We start from the raw sequence: 23,106 nt of genomic DNA on the forward strand, positions 1-23,106 counted from the left end.
CCGGCGGCGCGGTGGGCCGGTGGGGGGGCAGCAGAGGCCTGGCCTGGCTGCACCTCCAGTGCCTGCTTCGTTCTCATTTCAGAGCATCAAAGATTCAGTCGCATTCGTCCTGCTCAGGAGCTGCTGACACTATTAGACTGTGTGCCATCACGCTTCGTAGATAAACCCAGGTGTGAGGCCGAGGAGAGGAACAGGAGCCGGGGCCGGGGGGCCGGGGGCAGGAGGGTGGGACCCGTAACTTCGAGGGCAGCGCTGAGCTCAGCCTGAACGCCTGTCGCCCTGGCCCGAGGGATCCGACCCCAGGGAGCGTTCCACCAAAGACCCCGAGGCTCGCAGGCTCTCCCTGTGCTTATCTAGGGTGTATTTATAGTCTTAAAACGCTCACGTCCCTTTGCTGCCTGTGTGAGCTCTGGACCGATTGGCATCCCTCCATCGCGGACCTTGCGTCGGTCCAAACAGCCAAGCCGAGCTGTCGCCTGCAGCTGGGGCATCAGCAGGGTCATGAAGCCACCCTGTCACAGACTGGACAGCAGCGGCAGCGCTGTGGACCCGCAGGACCAGCCCAGGTTTTCTGCAGGACCCGGGGCGGTGCCGACACCGCACAGACAGCCTTGGGGCAGAGGACGGAGGGCCAGGCGGGCAGGGCAGGCTGAGCGGGGGGCGCGGCGGGGGACCCCGGGCGGGGGCCCCTCTTGCTCAGGAGGGGAGCGGTAGGTGTGTGTCCTCACACTGGGGGAGCGTCCGCAACGCACACACCGAATCAAGAACCAACCACCCAAGGCAGGTGAAAGAAGAAGGGAATCGTCGCCAAGTACAAGTGGAGGTGGAGATGAGAAAAGACGTCAGCCTGCTAGTGAGCGAATGCAAATTTTAAAAGCCAAGAAGTGGCCTTTGTTTTAAGAGCCAGGCAAAATGTTACCAGGTCGCCCAGCACTGGCCGGGCCAGGGTCCAGGCACTGGAGCCCACGAAGGCGTCGCAAGGCCCCGTTGGGGCAGCATTCGGGGCGTGGGCTCACAGCCCCGCCCCGACGGGTACAGCTGAGGACCTAATGAGCCGAGTGGTCGAGTGGTGCAAGACCGTGAGCAGCGTGACAGGAAGGGCTGGAAACGAGCTGCAGGGAGGGAACGCGTAAAAGGACCAAATAACAGCACTGCTTTCACGTTACTGTTACGGGAACCAGGTGGCTACGAGACTGCCTACGCGCTACCGCACCACTTTCACAATTGCACGGAGAGGCTTCGCGAGCTGAGGCAGTGAAATGCATTCAGGCTTCAGCAATTACCTCTCATTTTATTTTCACTTGTTCTGTACACGGCTCTGTACCTGCCAAGCCTCCGTAAAGAAGGAGCATCACGTTTACAACCAGGAAAACACTCTTTAGAGTGGGTACGCTTCAGGCTGGTGGGGAGCAAACGGACAGGCCGTCCGGGCCGGCGCGCTGGGCGGGCGAGGGGCCTGGCTGACCGCGTCCAGGACAGGATCTGCAGTTTGGGGGCTGTTTTCTCCCAGCTCTGCACCCAACTGAGCCCACGTGGCCGTTCTCACAGGAGCACAGGGTTTACTTCTCAAGATGCTCGTTGCCGGGTCACATCAGAAAACACTAGCTCTCCCAACCCCCCCAGTCTTTGCTGAGACCTTGCGCCTCGGGGCACCGCCCGCCTCCCTACAAGCTGCCAACGTGGGGATTTCACAAACAAAGCCGACCCACTGAAGTAACCCTGACCCTCACCAAAGATCTTATGGGTGTTGATAAATTAGAATTTGGGGTAAAATAAACAGCACAAGCTCCTCATCTGGGAACAGCCAGTTTGCTGAATTACAATAGTTAATGTCTTCTCATTAAAAACATTCCTTCAGGCTTCCCTGGTGGCGCAGTGGTTGAGAGTCCGCCCGCCGACGCAGGGGACACGGGTTCATGCCCCGGTCCGGGAGGACCCCACGTGCCGCGGAGCGGCTGGGCCCGTGAGCCGTGGCCACTGAGCTTGCACGTCCGGAGCCTGTGCTCCGCAACGGGAGAGGCCACAACAGTGAGAGGCCCGCATACCACACACACACACACACACACACACACACAAAGATTAAAAACATTCCTTCATGTTATACTTAATATTTTAGGCTTAGTGAGCCTAAAATCACCTGAATGTTCAGGTCTGTTCCCACAAACTGGCTGGTGCTGGATGAATTTTGCTGCCTTAAACGTGCAGCTTATAAAAAGCAAAATACCTCAACCCTGTGAGGGAAGTGCTGAGGCCATGGCCTCACGTACACTGGGAGAGACTCTTGACCCCCACTCATTTCCAGGCACATTCAATGTTCTCACAGCTGCCCCGACACCAGCTGCCGTGGAGGAGGGGGGCAGGGGGTCCTCTGGCACTGACTGCAACACAAGGTGACGCCCGTCCTCCCTGCCTGCGCCCAGGGAGGGGTCTCGGTGGGGACGGGCTGGGTGGGGACGGGCTCAGGGAGGCCCGTGGGCTCCACCACTTTCTTCTCTGTCCGCTTCTGTCCCCGCTCTGTCCTGGAGTGAGGGACTGTCCAAGGGCCCAATCGAGGTGGCTGTGTCGGGAGACCAGGACTCAGGCCTCCTCGCTTGAAGCCAAGGGCAGTGGCCAGTCTCTCCCATGGAGGCCGGAGGGGGTCAGTGCAGACTTGGGGTGTGGGGATGGCATGGGGACCCCCGGTGGCACCAGGAGGGAGGGTGGGGAAGCGACCAGAGGGCTGTTTCCTGGCACAGCGGCTTCCCGGTCGCCCTGCCCTGCGGTCTCCACACCGGCTGGGGAGACAGAGGCCCCCGCCACGGGCCCGGGTCACATCCCGAGTGCGATGAGGCGCCAGCTGACAGCCATGCAGGGGCCGGTCGTCTGATTCCCCAGCTGCCCCTTCGGACTGGCTTCCCCTCTGCTCCCACTGTGGACCAACAACTCCCGCTGTGTCCTTTACAGAAACCCGTGTCTGGGGAAGGAGAGTCAGTGCCTGGACGCGGCCTCGTCGCCACCGCCCACCCTGTATCCCGCACGTGCTTTAGCATCTTGTCTGCAAAAGGGTAAAAAGCTGTCACCTAATTCTGTGTGCAAAGCACCGTCCACAGCAGTTTCCAAGCATTATTCAATTTAACCTCAGCAGCTCTGAAGTATCTGCATTTCACAGATGAGGAAACTTTGGCTCTGAAAGGAGATGGAAGTGTTGTCAGGTCTTCAGCAGTGGGTTACAAGAGCTGGGGTGGGAGCCCTGGTCCGCGTTTAAGTCTGAGAACTTAACCAGCACCCAGCTTTGCCTCTTTTGGTGACAGGGACGGTGAACGAAAGGCCTTGGCTAGATTACGACACAGAGAACCTTGGGACCAGCTTCCAGCTCCGCACGTCAAGTGCATGGCAGTGGCTCCTCCCTCCAAACAACAACTAAAAAGCTGAACAGACTGCAAAGTCAACAACTCTTCTTGGGTCCATAAGAAAGGTGAGGTCACAGGGCAAATCACTGCCCCCAAGATTGGAGAAACAGATGGGTGAACACAGGGAGTCCAGCTTCCTGGGGCAGAGACTTGAAGCTGCCATGGGAACCAGCGCCAGGTAGGAAAACCTGAACTGTGATTTTTCAATTGCTGGAGGCTCAGTGTGAACAAATCTGAGAGTTATAAGCTCCAGGGCACCCTGTCAGGGGAGGCCCTCAATATTGTGAGATTTACCACCAAGAGCTCGATGAGGTTCTTACAGTAAATATGGGAGAAAAGAAAACATACGGGGCATTGGTTCAAGATGGCGGAGTAGAAGGACGTGCGCTCACTCCCTCTTGCGAGAACACTGTAATCACAACTAACTGCTGAACAGTCATCGACAAGAAGACACTGGAACTCACGAAAAAAGACACCCCACGTCCAAAGACAAAGGAGAAGCCACAATGAGATGGTAGGAGGGGCGCAATCACAATAAAATCAACTCCCATAACCACTGGGTGGGAGACTCACAAACTAGAAAACACTTATACCACAGAAGTCCACCCACTGGAGTGAAGGTTCTGAGCCCCACGTCAGGCTTCCCAACCTGTGGGTCTGGCAACGGGAGGAGGAATTCCTAGAGAATCAGACTTTGAAGGCTAGGAGGATATGATTGCAGGACTTCGGCAGGACTCGGGGAAACAGAGGCTCCACCCTTGGAGGACACACGCAGAGTAGTGTGCGCATTGGGACCCAGGGGAAGGAGCAGTGACCCCATAGGAGACTGAACCAGACCTACCTGCTAGTGGTGGAGGGTCTCCTGCAGAGGTGGGGGGGGTGGCTGTGGCTCACCGTGGGGACAAGGACACTGGCAGCAGAAGCTCTGGGAAGTACTCCTTGGCGTGAGCCCTCCCAGAGTCCCCCATTAGCCCCACCAAAGAGCCGGGTAGGATCCAGTGTTGGGTTGCCTCAGGCCAAACAACCAACAGGGAGGGAACCCAGCCCCACCCATCAGCAGACAAACGGATTAAAGTTTTACTGAGCTCTGACCACCAGAGCAACAGCCAGCTCTACCCACCACCAATCCCTCCCATCAGGAACTTGCACAAGCCTCTTAGACAGCCTCATCCACCAGAGCGCAGACAGCAGAAGCAAGAAGAACTACAATCCTGCAGCCTGTGGAACGAAAACCATATTTACAGAAAGACAGACAAAATGAAAAGGCAGAGGACTTTGTACCAGATGAAGGAACAAGATAAAACCCCAGAAAAACAATTAAATGAAGTGGAGACAGGCAACCTTCCAGAGAAAGAATCCAGAATAATGATAGTGAAGATGATCCAGGACCTCGGAAAAAGAATGGAGGCAAAGATCAAGAAGATGCAAGAAAATGATTAACAAAGACCTAGAAGAATTAAAGAACAAACAGAGAAGAACAATAACTGAAATGAAAACTACACTAGAAGGAATCAATAGCAGAATAACTGAGGCAGAAGAACAGATAAGTGATCCGGAAGACAGAATGGTGGAATTCACTGCAATGGAACAGAATAAAGAAAAAAGAATGAAAAGAAATGAAGACAGCTTAGGAGACCTCTGGGACAACATTAAACGCAACAACATTTGCATTACAGGGGTCCCAGAAGGAGAAGCGAGAGAGAAAGGACCCAAGAAAATATCTGAAGAGATTATAGTCGAAAACTTCCCTAACATGGGAAAGGAAAGAGCCACCCAAGTCCAGGAAGTGCAGAGTCCCAGGCAGGATAAACCCAAGGAGAAACACGCCAAGACACATACTAATCAAATTGACAAAAATGAAAGACAAAGAAAAACTACTGAAAGCAACAAGGGAAAAACGACAAATAACATACAAGGGAACTCCCATAAGGTTAACAGCTGATTTCTCAGCAGAAACTCTACAAGCCAGAAGGGACTGGCACGATATATTTAAAGTGATGAAAGGGAAGAAAATACAACCAAGATTACTCTACCCGTCAAGGATCTCATTCAGATTCCACAGAGAAATCAAAAACTTTACAGACAAGCAAAAGCTAAGAGAATTCAGCACCACCAAACCAGCTCTACAACAAATGCTAAAGGAACTTCTTTAAGTAGGAAACACAAGAGAAGAAAAGGACCTACAAAAACAAACCCATAACAGTTAAGAAAATGGTAACAGGAACATACATATCAATAATTACTTTAAACATGAATGGATTAAATGCTCCAACCAAAAGACACACGCTCGATGAATGGATACAAAAACAAGATCCACCTATATGCTGTCTACAAGAGAACCACTTCAGACCTAGGGACACATACAGACTGAAAGTGAGGGGATGGAAAAAGATATTCCATGCAAATGGAAATCAAAAGAAAGCTGGAGAAGCAATACTCATATCTGATAAAATAGACTTTAAAATAAAGAACGTTACAAGAAACAAAGGACACTACATAATGATCAAGGGATCAATCCAAGAAGAAGATATAACAATTATAGATATATGTGCACCCGACACAGGAGCACCTCAATACATAAGGCAACTGCTAACAGCTATAAAAGAGGAAACGGACAGTAACACAATAATAGTGGGGGACTTTAACACCTCACTTACACCAATGGACAGATCATCCAGACAGAAAATTAATAAGGAAACATAAGCTTTAAATGACACAATAGACCAGATAGATTTAATTGATATTTATAGGACGTTCCATCCAAAAACAGCAGATTACACTGTCTTCTCAAGTGCACACAGAACATTCTCCAGAATAGATCACAGCTTGGGGCACAAATCAAGCCTCGGTAAATTTAAGAAAATTGAAATCATATCAAGCATCTTTTCCAACCACAACACTATGACGTTAGAAATCAATTACAGGGGAAAAAACGTAAAAAACACAAACACATGGAGGCTAAACAATACATTACTGAACAACCAAGAGATCACTGAAGAAATCAAAGAGAAAATAAAAAAATACCTAGAGACAAATTACAATGAAGAAACCAGAAAAATCTCAAATAAACAACCTAACCTTACACCTAAAGGGACTAGAGAAAGTAGAACAAACAAAACCCAAAGTTAGTAGAAGGAAAGGAATCATAAAGATCAGAACAGAAATAAATGAAACAGAAATAAAGAAAACAATAGCAAAGATGAATAAAACTAAAAGCTGGTTCTTTGAGAAGATAAACGAAATTAAACCTTAACCAGACTCATCAAGAAAAAGAGAAAGAGTACTCAAATCAATAAAATTAGAAATGAAAAAGGAGAAGTTACAACGGACACCACAGAAATACAAAGCATCCCAACAGACTACTACAAGCAACTCTGTGCCAATAAAATGGATAACCTGGAAGAAATGGAAAAATTCTTAGAAAGGTATAACCTTCCAAGACTGAACCAGGAAGAAATAGAAAATATGAACAGACCAATCACAAGTAATGAAATTGAAACTGTGATTAAAAATCTTCCAACAAACGAAAGTCCAGGACCAGATGGCTTCACAGGTGAATTCTATCAAACATTTAGAGAAGAGCTAACACCCATCCTTCTCAAACTCTTCCAAAAAACTGCAGAGGAAGGAACACTCCCAAACTCATTCTATGAGGCCACCATCACCCCGATGCCAAAACCAGACAAAGATACTACAAAAAAAGAAAATTACAGACCAATATCACTGATGAATACAGATGCAAAAATCCTCAACAAAATACTAGTGAACAGAATCCAACACATTAAAAGTATCATACACTATGATCAAGTGGGATTTATCCCAGGGATGCAAGGACTCTTCAATATATGCAAATCAATGTGATACACCATATCAACAAATTGAAGAAGAAAAACCATATGATCATCTCAACAGATGCAGAAAAACATTTTTACAAAATTCAACACCCATTTATGATAAAAACTCTCCAGAAAGTGGGCAGAGAGGGAACCTACCTCAACACATTAGGGGCCATATATGACAAACCCAGAGCAAACATCATTCTCAATGGTGAAAAACTGAAAGCATTTCCCCTAAGATCAGGAACAAGACAAGGATGTCCACTCTCACCACTATTTTCAACATAGTTTTGGAAATCCTAGCCACAGCAATCAGAGAAGAAAATGAAATAAAAGGAATACAAATTGGAAAAGAAGAAGTAAAACTGTCACTGTTTGCAGATGTAATGATATTACAGAGAATCCTAAAGATGCCACCAGAACACTACTAGAGCTAATCAATGAATTTGGTAAAGTTGCAGGATACAAAATTAATGCACAGAAATCTCTTGCATTCCTATATACTAACAATGAAAGATCAAAAAGAGAAATTAAGGAAACAATCCCATTCACCACTACAACAAAAGAATAAAATACCTAGGAATAAACCTACCTAAGAAGGTTAAAAACCTGTATTCAGAAAACAATAAGACACTGATAATAGAAATCAAAGATGATACAAATAGATGGGAGAGATATACCATGTTCTTGGATTGGAAGAATGAATATTGTGAAAATGACTATACTACCCAAAGCAATCTACAGATTCAGTGAAACCCCTATCAAATTACCAGTGGCATTCTTTACAGAACTAGAACAAAAAATCTTAAAATTTGTATGGAGACACAAAAGACTGAATAGCCAAAGCAATTCTGAGGGAAAAAAACAGAGCTGGAGGAATCAGACTCCCTGACTTCAGACTATACTACAAAGCTACAGTAATCCAGACAATATGGTAGTGGCACAAAAACAGAAATATAGATCAATGGAACAGGATAGAAAGCCCAGAGATAAACCCATGCACCTATGGTCAACTAATCTATGACAAAGGAGGCAAGAATATACAATGGAGAAAAGACAGTCTCTTCAATAAGTGGTGCTGGGAAAACTGGACAGCTACATGTAGGAGAATGAAATCAGAACACTCCCTAATACCATACACAAAAATAAACTCAAAACAGATTAGAGACCTAAATGTAAGACTGGACACTATAAAACTCTTAGAAGAAAACATAGGAAGAACACTCTTTGACATAAATCACAGCAAGATCTTTTTTGATCCACCTCCTAGAGTAATGGAAATAAAAACAAAAACAAATGGGACCTAACGAAACTTGAAAGCTTTTGCAAAGGAAAGGAAACTACAAGACAAAAAGACGACTCTCAGCATGGGAGAAAATATTTGCAAACGAATCAACAAAGGATTAATCTCCAAAATACATAAACAGCTCACGCAGCTCAATCTTAAAAAATCAAACAACCCAATCAGAAAATGGGCAGAAGACCTAAATAGACATTTCTCCAAAGAAGACATACAGATGGCCAAAGAGCACATGAAAAGCTGCTCAACATCACTAATTAGTAGAGAAATGCACATCAAAACTACAATGAGGTATCACCTCACACCAATTAGAATGGGCATCATCAGAAAATCCACAAACAACAAATGCTGGAGAGGGTGTGGAGAAAAGGGAACCCTCTTGCACTGTTGGTGGGAATGTAAATTGATACAGCCACTAGGGAGAAGAGTACGGAGCTTCCTTAAAAAACTAAATATAGAATTACCATATGACCCAGCAATCCCACTACTGGGCATATACCCTGAGAAAACCATAATTCAAAAAGACACATGCACCCCGATGTTCACTGCGGCACTATTTACAATAGCCAGGACATGGAAGCAACCTAAGTGTCCACTGACAGACGAATGGATAAAGAAGACGTGGTAAATATATACAATGGAATATCACTCAGCCATAAAGAGGAACGAAACTGGGTCATTTGTACAGAGGTGGATGGATGTAGAGACTGTCATACAGAGTGAAGTAGGTCAGAAAGAAGAAAACAAATATCGCATATTAATGCATATATGTGGAACCTAAAAAAATGGTACAGATGAACCAGTCTGCAGGGCAGAAATAAAGACACAGATGTAAAGAACAAACGTATGGACGCCAAGGGGGCAAAGTGGCGGGTGGTGGCGGTGGTGGGACAAACTGGGAGATTGGGATTGACATGTATACACTGATGTGTATAAAATAGATAAGTAATAAGAACCTGCTGTGTAAAAAGTAAATAAAATAAAATTCAAAAAACCCCATACAGATGGCAAATAAGCACATGAAAAGATGCTCCACATCATATGTCATCAGGGAAATGCAAGGTAAAACAACAATGAGACACCACTCCACACCTATTAGCATGGTCAAAACCCAGAGCACTGACAGCATGAAAGGCTGGTGGGGATGCAGAGCAACAGGAACTCTCGTCATTGCTGGTGGGAACGCAAAAATGGTGCAGCCACTTTGGAAAACATTTTGGTTCTTTCAAAAACTAAACAGTTTTACCAGACGATCCAGCAATCGAGCTCCTTGGTATTTATCCAAAGGAAACGAAGACTTATGTTCACACAAAAACCTGCACAGAGATGCGTATAGCAGCTTTATTCATCATTGCCAAATGGAAGCAACCAAAAGATGTCCTTCGGTCCTTCAGTGATAAGAGACTACGGTGCATTCGGACAATGGAATATTATTCAAGGTCCAAAAGAAATGAGCTGTCAAGCCATGAAAAAAATATGGAGACACCTTAAATGCATATCATTAAGTCAAAGAAGCCAATCTGAAGAGGATTTCAACTATAAGACGTTCTGGAAAAGACAAAACTATGGAGAAGGTAAAAAGATCAGTGGTGCCAGGGCCTGGGGAAGGGGAGGGAGAGATGAATACGGGGGGGCACAGAGGATTTTTAGGGCAGTGGGATGATTCTGTGTGACGCTATTATGCTGGATTCATGTCATTTTACGTTTGTCCAAACCCACAGAATGTACACTACCCAGAATGACGCTCATGTAAACTGTGGGCTTTAAGTGACTATGACATGTCGGCATAGGTTCATCACTTGTAACAAACACCCACACTCTGGGGGTGCTGATCCTGGGGGAGGCTGTGCATCTGGGGGGGGTGCACAGGGGGCCTATGGGAAATCTCTGTGCCTTCCTCTCAATTTTGCTGTGAACTTTAAACTGCTCTAAAAAATTGTCTTTAAAAAAAAAGAGTCTTGTAGCTTCTATTCTGGGCATTTGAGCACAAGTCTTTTTTTCCCCTCAGACTAAAGCACAAATCCAAAACAAAAATCCCCTATTTTTCCTGCCAAATTTACATGGAAAGTAGAGGAAAGTGCCCTGAGCTTCATGTTTATCCCTTGGCACATCTGGCTCGGTTTCCAGCGCCTCTAAGAGCCACGTGAGAGGGTCTCCCATGAAAACAGGCAATCGTCCCTCCAACGTGGCGGCCAATGACTGCTAGGGGCCTTGGACTACAATTCTGGGTGGCGAGGGGCGGGGGAGAAGGGACGCGTCATGGGGAGGGGCTGAAGCCTCGCCTTTCTCAGCAGCCCTGGAGCCATCATCCTCATTTTACAGAAGAGACGGATGATCAGCGTTAGGACCTGAACCAGGAACGTCCGGCTCTCACATGAGGTTTTGCCCACAGCAGAATATCTGCCACCAGATTTTGGGGGTTCCTGCATCAGATCTTTGCAAACAAGAAAATAAAGCAGCCAAACCTATTATCCATTTTCAGGGGTCCCGGGAGCCTCTGTTCCCAGCTCAGTCCCTGGGGGTCCTGGGGTCACAGGGGCCCTCCCTGCAGCCCCAGGGTGGCTGTGTCGGCAGAGGCTGCTAGCCGGTTTCCATCCTTCCTTTTTCCTTTCAGCTTCACTGGGCCCTGTGGCCACCAGGTCAGGACAGCACCCCCAGTCCGTTCGCATGCGTGTGACGATGGGACACAGAGGATCACGGGCCACGTTTCCACAGGGAAGCCACCTTCCCCTGCTGGGTGGGGACTGGAGCCTCCTGGGACGAGGGGGAGGTCACATGCAGCCCCAGCGCCCAGAGGATGCTGGTGGGAGAGGCCCACGGTCCGGCCCTGTGGCAGGGCCCGAATGCAGCATTCTTACACCGTCGTGGACAGGAGACGCTCTGCCAGGAGTTGGGAAGAAGCCCAGGTCCCCATGCTCAGGGGCTCCTTTGCCACCGGCGCAGTCCATTTGTGCTGCTGCCGGGGCTGAAGCAACAGGTGTTCATCCTTCGCAGCTCTGGAGCCAGACGCGTGGGGTCCAGGCAGAATCGGTGTCTGCTCAGGACCTGCCCCGGGCTCACGGACGCACCTTCTCACTGTATCCCCACATGGCGAAGAGGCGGGGGAGCTCTGCGGTCGCCGCTACAAGGACACTAATCCCATCACGAGGGCTCCATCCTCATGACCTCGTCACCCCCAGAGCCCTCCCGGCCCCGACACCCGGGGCGTTCGGATTCAGCACGTGAATTTGGGGGACGTGACATTCAGCTGGTAGCGTTCTGCACCCCGCCACCGCCGGTTCATGTCCTTCTCACCTGCATTCCATCCAATAGCCCCCAAAGTCTAAATCGCTTCAGCATCAACTCCAGAGTCTAAGGCCTGACGTCATCCGAGGCGGGCTGGGGGCGGGTGGTGGGGACTGCAGGCCGCGTCATCGGAGGCAGAGTCCCTGCAGCTGTGAGCCTGTGACCAGACAGTGCCGTGCTTCCACGCACCACGGCGGGCCGGGGTCCCACCGAGGAGAAGCAGGGAGAGACAGCCCGCTGCACTGGTTCCGTTTGTTTCCCCCAGGAACCCTGGCTGACACAGCTCTGAAGCAGCAAAGCTCTCACCCCAGCTCCAGGCTGGCAAACTCGACGTGTGTGTCTGTGCCCACACGCAGCGGACGCTCTGTCACCAGCTTCCGATGCTGTTGCCAAACGTCTTAGTGGGTTCAATACGTGAAGTCCCAGTCATGAAATCCATAACTAATTATGTGGGTCTTGATTTAATCATATGAGCTTAAAGGAAAAAATCGACTCGCAAGCCAAACACCAGCCTCCGTGGAAAGGAAGTGCTGGCTCTGAGCGCAGCCTTCCTGAGGACGCGCTGTTCCCCCCAGGCCGGTTTGCAGCCCGTCCCGATGCCACCAGGCTCAGCACTGTCTCCAGGCAACGACAGCCGCCACCGCATGAAGGAATCTGCGAGCTGTTTGCTGAAACAAAGGCTTCTGTCCCATCCTCCCAGAGGTTCTGAAGGCCTGTCCTCAGCATCTGATCGCTGGGCAGGTGCCGTGGGGTGACGTCCAGCACGGGGAGGGCCCCGATGGCACGACCTGTCCCCGTGGTCCCCTAACCACGCCCGACACAGCCTCACGAGGGCGGATCATCCTGCAGCAATCGTGGGCTCTGGCTTGGCCTGGTGCCCAGGTCCCGGGCCTGCGTGTTGCCCGACAGGGGGTGGGGTGGGGAGGGCTGCAGAAACGCTCTGTCTCCTTCACAGAGCCCCCAGTGCCCTAGGAGTGAGGCCAGCGGCCCCCTGGAGACCCCTGAGGCAGCGGGTCGGGGGCCTCGCCTCCCCTCTGGCCTGGGGCTCCCACAGCGACCTGCAGGTGGGGTCTGGGGTCAGCCCTGGAGCTGGAGCTGCCTCGCCGTCCGCAGGAGCTGGGGGGCGTCCCTTCAGCACTGGCCCCCCCACCTCACCTCACTGGGTCGGGGGACACAGACCCCTCCTGCTCCCTCTGAGCGCCTGGCATTAAAACTTCTGCTCGCGTGCCAAGGGGAGACTGTCCAGCCCGGTAATGAGACGGGGAGCATCTCGGGGTGGTGACTGCCGCGATCGTTTCTCCCAGGAACCAGGCGGTGCGTTGGCTCAGAACGTACTCTTGGGGTCCGAGAATTCACGGTAACTTTCTGTGGCCACGGTGTTTAGGGGTTTGGTTATACTAATCTCCATCTCTGCAGACGAGGAGGGACTGTTGAGCAGACAGCCCCGAGGCCTGGTCACGAGACCCACTGGATGCCAGGGAGCCTTTCCTTCCCGCGTGGATGGTCCCGCCGTGGACCAGGCACAGGGGCTGAGCCCCCTCTGGCGGGGACCTCCCGGGACAGGACGGAGCAGGTCCCGCGTGCACGCCCCCAACCCCTGCCCCTGGGTCCTGCCGGCGGAGGCAAGAGCAGCCACAGCCCCCGAAGTCTCATTCAGCTGGGGGGACACCGGTGCAGCAGTGGGCGGGGGGCCGGGGGTCCCCGGTCCTTCTTTGTGCTCCGGACCCAGTACACATCCGAGACGCCACAGCAGCGCTCCCGAGAGCCGTTGCCGACACACAGTGAACGCTGCGCTAAGATAACTGGGGGTTGGTGTGCGTTCCACGGGGCTTCCGGGTGGCGGTGTCCTGCCCTCCCGCTGGCCAGCTCCTCACCCTGCAAACACCTGTCTTCATCTCCAAAGCAAAACCAGCGTCCGAGCCTGGAGATTCTGCACGGACAACTCTGATGTCGCCTGGGGTTTCGAACCCTCGGAAGCCCTCAGACAGGGGTGGGATCCTTACGTCCGCTGGGTCTGAGGTTATGAACAGGACACGGAAGGTTGAGGACAGGCGTCCACGAGGGCAGAGCTGAGCGCTGGAAGGGGCTCCCGGCTGAGACCTCAGCGCAGGAGGGAGACAGCTCCTTGGGCAGCGCCGGCGTGGCCCCGACCGGGAAGGGGGGGTGGGGCCATGCAGCAGGGGTCTTGCCCTCGAGTGTTTTCATGACGGTGGTGGGCCACATAATGCCTGGAAGACGTCCACATCCTGGTCCTCGGGCCACGGCTGCGTCGCCTCCGATGGCAGAAGGGGCCGTAGAGGGTGGAAGACGGCGAGGCCGGAGCCGGGAGCATCCTGGTTACGGGGTCAGGGTGGTCACAGGGTCCCCACAGCCCATCACGAGGAGGGGACGGTAGTGGGAGAGGAGAACCAGGTGACGCACTGGGAGGACAGGGGAGGGCCGAGGGCCGGCGACGGGTCCCCCAGAGCCTCTATAGGAACCAGCCCTGCGCGTGAGGCCCAGGTCCCACCGGGACCTCGAGGGCAAGTCGTGCCGTTTCACGAGGCAGCTCGTGGTGGTTTATTTCACGGCAGCAGGGGACACGCGCAGTCCACGTCGGAGCCGGGGCCTAACTGCTCACCGTGTCGCCTTCAGAACGGCAGGAGCCAGAGGAGGGGCCGTGAGGGTCCCGCGGGTCCCACCCCAAGGCCGAGCCCAGACCTGGACTGCCCCGCAGACGCTCCTGGGGACCGGGCCCCCACCCGCGCGCCCACCTGGACACCAAACGGCCATGGAGTTGGAGGGGCGGCTCTGCCCAGGGACCCCCCGCACCTTGATGGGGGCGCAGGAGGCAGCAAGGAGTCCCGGTGTGTCCGTGGGCCCTGTGGCCTTTCCTGCAGCAGCCATGCCGGGTCTGCTCGGCCCGGGGCTGCGCTGCTCTCACTACGCATGGGGGAGGGTGCTGGGCCCCCACTGGCTGAGGGTCCTCGGGGCCTCCTGAGTCGGTCGGACGCACCGGAGCCCCAGCTACTTTGACTTGGGACGGCCTGCGCCCTGCGGATCACTGCGGCCCCCACCCGGCCCGTCCGCACTCCGACTCCACGGATCTGGTGGCTCTAAGTGCCTCATATGAGTGGAATCAGACAGGATTTGTCCTGTTGACCCGTCAGTTGGCTTGTTTCATGAGGCAAAACGTCCTCAAGATTCGCCCCGCAGGTATGCTTTCACAACATCCTTCTTCCCATAAACCGTGAAAAGCGGACACCTAGCTCTCGCTCAGTTACAACGCCGAAGAGCAAATTCTGGATGGAGCCACCACCGGGCACAGGAACTTCCAGGGCACCGAGGAGACACAGGGGCAGCGCTGGACAGCGAGAGCCTGGATTCTAGAGGCGCGCGGACCGCAAGGACGCCCACCCACCAGTACACGGCGCCTGCGTGGCCTGGGGAGCACGGGGACTTCGCCCAGCTCTGCCAGCCACCCTGGGACTCAGGCCACGTCACCAGCCAGAGCGGACTGGGGCGTCTGGATGCAGAGTCTGTCCTGGGGCCAAGACAGAAGGCGAAGGAAGCTGGCCCCTGCACCCAAAGGCCGCGTCCCGGCCACCCTGGAGCCGGGGGCTGGGATTTCTGTGCAGTGGGGGCCTCCTTCCAGCCCGGGTGGGGGCCCGGCCACTCAAGGGGCATTTCATGGATCGGCATCAGGAATCAACTTTCCCCTGAGTACCTGAATAATGGAGGATAATAATCTTTTTTCTCCCTCGATGCTTTTCTGCACCAACACACAAAAATAACCACCAATGCCAATGCTGCCTGAGATGACAAGAGATGTCACCAGACAGACTGATGAAAAGGGAGCTGCACCAGCTCACCCCTGATTCTTCATGACACTCCCTGCTCCCCCAAGATTGTTTTTCAGGAGGGAATTGGGTGCATTTAACTGGAGTGCCAACTAGAATGTGGGTGCGTTGGGGAAGCATCCCTGCTTGTCACTGGTGGAGGATGAGGACCTCAGGCCCACAGAACTGTCGGTGCTGTGCCTCTCAGAGGATGCTTTCTGGAGCCTTCAAGAGAAGACCTGAAATCTCACAAAGAAATTATTTAGCCACTTAATCAAAATCAAAGATCACATAGAGATAATACTTCAGCCTTGTGACTTGCAAGCTAAATTCTACTGGAGAGCTTCCCTGGTGGCGCACTGGTTAAGAATCCGCCTGCCAATGCAGGGAACACGGGTTCGAGCCCTGGTCCGGGAAGATCCCACATGCCGGGGAGCAACTAAGCCCGTGCGCCACAACCACGGAGCCTGCGCTCTAGAGCCCACGAGCCACAACTACTGAGCCTGCGCTCTAGAGTCTGCGAGCCACGACTACTGAACCTGCGCTCTAGAGCCCGTGCTGTGCTACAAGAGAAGCCACCACAATGAGAAGCCCGCGCACTGCAACGAAGAGTAGCACCTGCTTGTGGCAACTACAGAAAGCCCGTGTGCAGCGACAAAGACCCAAAACAGCCAAGAAATAAGTAAATAAAATTTAAAAATTTCTACTGGAAAAACCCCAACAAACAAGAAAATAATGAAGGATTCCAAGTTTTTCTCTTCTCTGCCCTCCATCCCTGATGGCCTCGTGCCTGGAAACTTCTGTGGTCGGACCGTCAAGGGTGCAGCTGCAGGGGACAGCAGGGAGGCTCCCCGCAAACGTAAACGCAGAATCACCACAGAATCCAGCTAGTGCACCCCTGGCATAAACCCCAAAGAACCGAGGGCAGGGACTCACCAGATGTTTGTGCCGTGTCCACAGCAGCGTTAGTCCTGACAGCAAAAGGAGGAGGCAACCCAAGCGTCCACGGACGGATGATGGATGAACAAAGTGAGGCGATACATACAAGGCAGTGTTACTCAGCCCCTAAACAGGAAGGGCTCTGACACTTGCTGCATCACGGACGGACCCCGGAGGACACTGTGCCCAGTGAAACAAGACAGTCACAGAAAGATGCTGCCTGTGTGATTCCACTTAAATGAGTCCCTGAAGTAGCTGAATTCACAGAGGCAGAGGCACAGGCTGGGTCCCAGGGGCTGGGGAGTTCGTGCTTCATGGGGACAAAGCTTCAGTTTGGGAAGACGAAAGATTTCTAGGGACAGAGCGTGCTGACGGTCGCGCAACCTTGTGAACGTACTTAACGCCACTGAACTGCACATAAAAATGGCCAAGATGGTGAATTTTATGTTTTTTTTTTTTACCACACACACAGAGTTGATGAAACATAAAACTTCTCCCTTCCTGTGGCAGTGACAACACCTACTATTATTTGGCACCTACTGTGTGCAACGGGCCGGGGGCTTCGTAAGCACCCCTCACAAGCACATGGACACACTCACCACGTGCTCACCAGCACTGGGATCCTTACTTCCTAATCTGATGACTGATTTGGTGAGACAGCATCTGGGGGGTGTGAAGCAGTGTTTCTGGAAATGGGGAAGAGGTGGGTGACGGACGTGAATGGTGGCTGACGTGGGGACCAGATGACGCCTAGAGGGTTCTCAGGGTCAGCTCGACCTCCGGTGACGCTGTCATTAGTTGACACAGCCCTAACTTCTGTTCCCTGATCCCTGGGTAAGTGATTTCCTTCCTCGGATTGTACGGAGTTCCTGCTACTGAGAAAGTCCAAACACGTCGAGCGTCTTTACAAGCAGAATCCCCAGCTGGGGCCTAGTTAAGACAACTGGAAACGACAGCTCAGGAATCAGACACCCGAACAATGAAGGAAGCCAAACCAATCTCCTAAAATTTACATTTCAATTTAATCTGCAGTCAGGATCACCAGGCTCTTGGTCAAGGCCGCTCACAGCTAATGTTCCACGAGAACCGAGCTCTGTGTCTCTGAATCATGAGCTGACGGCAGCGGGCGAGCTCGCGCACTTCCCCGGACTGCGGAGGGGCTCTCACTGAGAGGCTGACACGAGCTCTGCCCTGCAGTGCCTGGGGCCGGGGGGTTCAAGTCCGAGCCTCTGCCACCCCTTGGAAGCTGGAGCTGGAGAGGTTAAGGCGGGACGCCCCCGCCACCCGGTGAGAAAACACAGGCAACGCTTTGAGGGCAACACGCAGCCGCATCCTTCAAATACTGCAGCGCCTCCTCTCGTCTAAGCCCGACCCGGACGACACCCACTCGGGCCTTCCCCGAGTGCTGCCGAGACATTCCGCAGCGCGCACATCGCACAAACGCTGCTGAGCTTCGGGTGACATCCTGACCCCAGGATGACACTTCTGCCCGCAGCCTCACGGGACAACAGACGAGGCCGGAAGTCTACTGTCTGCTCAGAAACGAGCCCCAGCAACTCCACAAAGCCAGCCCTGGGTGAGCCAGAGCTGGGCTCCTGGAAGAATTCAGAGGTCCTGTCCCTGTGGTCCAGGACGACAGGACTTGACTTTAGAGCACAGCACTCTCTAGACTGGGCGTTTTAACTCCAAGTTGTCCAAGCCTCAAGGCCCGACCGTCAGAGAATTTCAGTGAGAAGGCCCGCGGGCCCGGCAGCCTTGCCGAGTTTTTGAAATTGGCTGGAATTTGGAGCCTCTGCTGGCAGCGCACAGCGGGCGGCCTGACGCGGCAGCCGCGCCAAGGGCTCACTCCCGGCGAACCTGCCCTGGGCGGGTGCACAGGGCTCCAGGGCCTGCAGTTTCAGCGACCAAAGGAGTCGCGGTGCCTAAGACCACCACCCAGCGGGCGCCTCACGGCCCAGCTGCCGCCCTCCCTCCCCGGTTCCGTCCCAGCCGCCCCCGGCCCGGCCCAGTCGCCCCGGCCCCGCGCTCACCCTCTCCTCCTCGGCGCGGATGTCGGGCATGGTGCTGAGGCAGAGGCCGACCGCCGTGACGGCCACGAAGGCCACGGACACGCAGGCGAAGAGCTTGCCGGCCGGGCCCGAGCGCGGGTCGTCCAGCACGTCGCGCAGGCGCCGCCGGCCGCGCGCCAGCCGCCCGCCGCCGGGCCCAGGGGCGCAGGCCGGGCTGCCGGGGCCCCCGCGTTCCGCGGGCCCCGCGCGCGCCTCGGCGGCCTCCTCCTCGCGGCGGCGCAGGTGGCGCAGGCAGCAGCGCTCCAGGCGCGCCTCGTCGATGCCCCAGTAGGCCAGCTCGTCGCGGAAGGCCAGAGCGCATGCGCCGCGCAGCAGACGCAGCTTCCCGGCGCGCAACAGCGCCACGATGGCGCGGAAGGCGCACGGGCTGCGGTCGAAGAAGAACTCATCGCGGCTCACGTCGTAGTCGTCGCACACGCGCAGTAGCTCGTCGTGGCCGCGGCAGGCGCGGAGGCGCTCGAGGCGCGCCAGGGGACAGCGGGCCAGCGCGGCCCAGGCCAGGCGCACCCTGCAGCCGCCCACGTTGATGATGACGTGCCGGGCGCGGGCCCCGCCAAGGCCGCCGCCGCCAACCGGGGGCTCGGGGCCCGGGGGCTCCGCGGGCCCGGGGGGGAGGGCCATGGCCCCATGCACCGCACCAGGGTCCGGAGGCTGGGCCTGCGAAGGAAGGGAGCGCGCGTTAGGCCTCAGACCGGCCGGGAGCTCGGGGACACCCCCGCCCACGCACGACCTTGGGGCTTGGGGAGCGAACCAAACCAAGGGCTCCGTTGGCCCAGCAGCTCGGTTCTTCTCTCCTGCATCCCTCATGCCTGCAGGTGGTCCCAGGAGCCCGCCCCTCATCTTTCCAGCAGGCCCCCGCTTACCAGGGCCTTAATTTCTTGCCTGGAGGCTAGGGACGCGGCCAACGCCGGGCAGCACGAGGGAGGAGGGCGGGCAGCCCAGGAGATGCTGCCTCAGGAGATGATGGCAAGGCCACACCTGGAGTGTTTCCAGCTGGTTAACAAGTGGGGGCCAGGGGAGGGGGCTGCTACGGATGTATTGATCCTTAAGAAGCGTCAGCCAAACTGCCAGAACAGCCTGTGGACGTTGTTTGGATTCGGATTCGAGCGAACCAACTATAAAAAGACATCTAAGAGTAAATAAGAAAATCCCAGCACTATCTATGATTTTAAAGCCTTTTTAAAGGCATGAGACTAGTACTGCACTCGTGAAAAGCAGGCGGTGGTTTCAGCCCCTTCGAGGTCCACAGTGAGGTAGTCACGTGAAATGAGGTCTGAAACTTCATTAAGCGAATCTTTCTCAAGGTGGCGTGCAGACAAAACACTTCACCTGCTGCCGGAGCCCGGTGATGAGAACACCGGGGCCATTATACTTTCGCTCTGCTTTTACGCACATTTACAAACGTCCCTAATAAAAACGGGTTTGTTTTGCCTTTTAAAATCTTCCAGATAATTCTGCTGCACAGCTGGGTTTGAGAGGCACTGATGTAGAGAAACTAACGATGCTTCTTCGGTTGCCTTGATTCTCTAAACCAGAGGTTATTTGTTGTCCATGGGAATTCTTCAGGGATCTAAAATTTGCATCTAAAATTAGATGCAAACTTGTGTGTGTACACATTTTTCTAATAGAGGATCCTCAGATTCTCAAAGGGATCTGTGGCCCCAAAGCTTAATGAAGCTCACAGCTCCAAACATATAAGGGAGGGAAATATCCTCGTAGTGTGGGAATTGCTAGCCCGGATCCCCTTTAAAATATTTTGAACATGGGTCACCCACACTAGCTGGTGGGCATGTGCACTTTGGCATTCGTTGTCGGATGCCTTCTTAAGAATGCTTGGGCAAAGGTAAGATTCCAGGTGAGTTTCTTATATGAATGATTACTTGTTTTATTCTTTGACCAGGGTTCAAGAAACTCACAAAAGAAATCGTATTCTTATTAATGAGTATCTCATCATAGCTTGTGCATAGACCAGCAACCAAAATTCCTCAGTGTGTTGGTTTACTCAGCACTTGTTAAAAGGACGTGTCACAAAACATGTTACTGAGACAAAATCATTTTTGCCCTGGATGTGGACATTTAAAGTTTTGTGGCGTATATACCCACAGCCGCATCTGACATTCCTTCCTCTGCTCAGTGCTGGGTCACCCCTTAACGTCTATGTATCTGTTTGGAAACAGGGTCCCTGACTCAGGAACCATATCAAAAAGGGTCCATAAGTAACACTGATGACTCCGTCCTTTGCAGAGACTCCTGCGGGTTCTTTTCCACACCGCGGGAGGGCGGTTCTGTTCCTCCTCCAGATCCTGCTCAGAGGGTCCCCCTTGACTTGTTCACACAGTGGGGTCAGCACTTGGGCACCAGGCACTTCTCTGCACTGTGGCAACAGTGACAGAGCAGAGCAAACAGGCAAATACCAATCCGGGGACATAAACTCCGAAGGTCCCATTTACCATCTTAAGACATCGGCTAGGCAGTAATCTGGAGCGGAGGGACACAGTTCCAGATTTGTTCTCAAAGTGTGGACTGAGGGCCAACAGCACCAAAATTATCAAGGGAACCTGCAAAAAAAAGTATATTCCTGCCTCTACACTTAAAATTCTGAGTGACTGGAAAACTGCATAGTAAGGACCCCCAAATATCCCCCCCATTAAAGCAATGAGAAAACCGGTAAAACCATCAGAATCAACTTTTCGTGGAACTCTGGACACTAACCAAAGGGTAGCAGCAGCCAGGGGAACACTTGAGTAAAAACAGCTGAATCTTGGTAACAACAGTGAGCTCTTAGCATTTTAACCTGCTTCCCAGCTCAGCGTTCGCCTTGAAGATGACAGCCTGCGTTCCTGGTACCAGGACTGGTACTGGAAGAGGCGAGTGGACCCGACTCAGGAGGAAACATAACTCTTTGGACCTTTCTGGTGGCTCCCCCGAAAGACGCGTCAGAAGGCTTGCCTGTACCTCCCCTAACTCAGGACTCTCCCAGGGCTAAAGTGGCCACCCAGGCAGTTTGTGGAAATCACTTACACGAAAATGTTTGCTGAGGCAATGGATGAACATTATTGTTGGGACAAAAAATAGACTAACCAGAAAGCTTGGGAGAAGAGGCTGGGGAATGAGACGCTTTGGAAATGCTCCGACAAACTGCTCAAAATCTACAACGCTGCTCACGTGCCTGGGGCCGTGTGCACGCTCAGGAAAGACCTGAGAAGGCCCTACACTCTCCCCCCGCCCCGACCCCAGCTGCCCTGCAGCTCTGCACAAGCAGCAGGTGAAGCGAGAGGCAAGGGACAGGCCTGCTGGGCGTTGAGGGTGCCCTGACACACAGAGCCCGTCTGCAAAGACAGGTTTGTTTCTGTTTTTGTTCCAGGCATGTGAGAATCTCTGTCCAGTGACTTGCTGACCATTAAGCTAATGGGACAGAGATATCAGTGGCCACACAAGACAAAGACATATAGACTTTGCCTAATTCGTCCAGAAAAGTCACTCAAACAAACAACAGCAATTACAACAAACCCTGGGGAGGGGAAGAATCTGATTAGAAGAACACAGGAATAAATCTTCACGGCCTTGGAGTAGGCAATGGTTTCTGAAATGCAACAGAAGCATAAGCAACAAAAGAAAAATAAATAAACTGGACTTTGTCATACTTAAACTCTCTTGTGCACTAAAGGACATTATCAAGAGAATGAAATGATAGCTCATGGAATGAGAAAAAATTGACAAATCATATATCTGAGAAGGGTCTAGTGTCCAGAATATACAAAGAGCTCCTACAACTCAAAAACAAAAGGACAAACAAGCCAATTAAAACGTGGGCAAAGGATTTGAAGGACTTCTCCAAACAAGATACAAAACTGGCTGATAGACACTTGAAAAGATGCTCAGTGTGATGGGGCATCAGGAAAACGCTAATCAAAACGACTTGGTACCACTTTACGTCCACTAGCTTGGTTGCGACCAAACAAACGGAAAAAGGAGTGTCGGTGAGGGCGTGGAGAACTCAGGACCCCCGTACGCTGCTGGTGGGAATGTGAAATAGTGCAGCTGCTGGGGAGAACAGCTGGGCAGCTCCTCAAAAAGTTAAACATAGACTTACCCTGGGACCCAGCAGTGTTACTCCAAGAGAAATGAAAGCCTAGGTTCACGCAAAAACGTGTACGTGAATATTCACAGCGGCGTTCTTTACAATAGCCGAAATGTGGGAACAACCCAAGTGTCCGTCAGCTGCCCCAGGGATAAGCAAATGTGCTCCATCCTACGTCCTGGGACACAATCAACCACAAAAAGGAATGAAGTGCTGACACAGGACACGGCACGGATGGATGTTGAAAACATGGTGTAAGTGGAAGAGGCCGGACAGAGAGGCAAATCTGCAGACACGAAGGTAGGTTAGTGGTTGCCAGGGGCTGGGGCCGGGGGCGTGGGGGAGTGACCGATTAATGGTGACAGGGTGGTCATGAAGATGCTCTGGCA

General features: G+C 52.7%; 1 protein-coding gene across 2 annotated transcripts in view; it reads right to left on the reverse strand.

The window, feature by feature from the left end:
• KCNG2 (potassium voltage-gated channel modifier subfamily G member 2) overlaps positions 1 to 23,106 on the reverse strand; it is a 42,996-nt gene that overhangs the window by 12,889 nt on the left and 7,001 nt on the right. Inside the window, exons 2-3 of one of the 2 annotated variants that reach the window (XM_067015093.1) lie at positions 21,087 to 21,194; positions 18,598 to 19,293 (exon numbers count right to left, since the gene is read on the reverse strand). In XM_067015093.1, the coding sequence (XP_066871194.1) occupies positions 18,598 to 19,293; positions 21,087 to 21,194 (804 nt within the window). The remainder of the gene's footprint in view (positions 1 to 18,597; positions 19,294 to 21,086; positions 21,195 to 23,106) is intronic. The other variant, XM_059040482.2, reaches the window with a different exon arrangement.

Source organism: Kogia breviceps, chromosome 15, assembly GCF_026419965.1.
Source record: "Kogia breviceps isolate mKogBre1 chromosome 15, mKogBre1 haplotype 1, whole genome shotgun sequence".
Lineage (NCBI taxonomy): Eukaryota > Metazoa > Chordata > Mammalia > Artiodactyla > Physeteridae > Kogia > Kogia breviceps.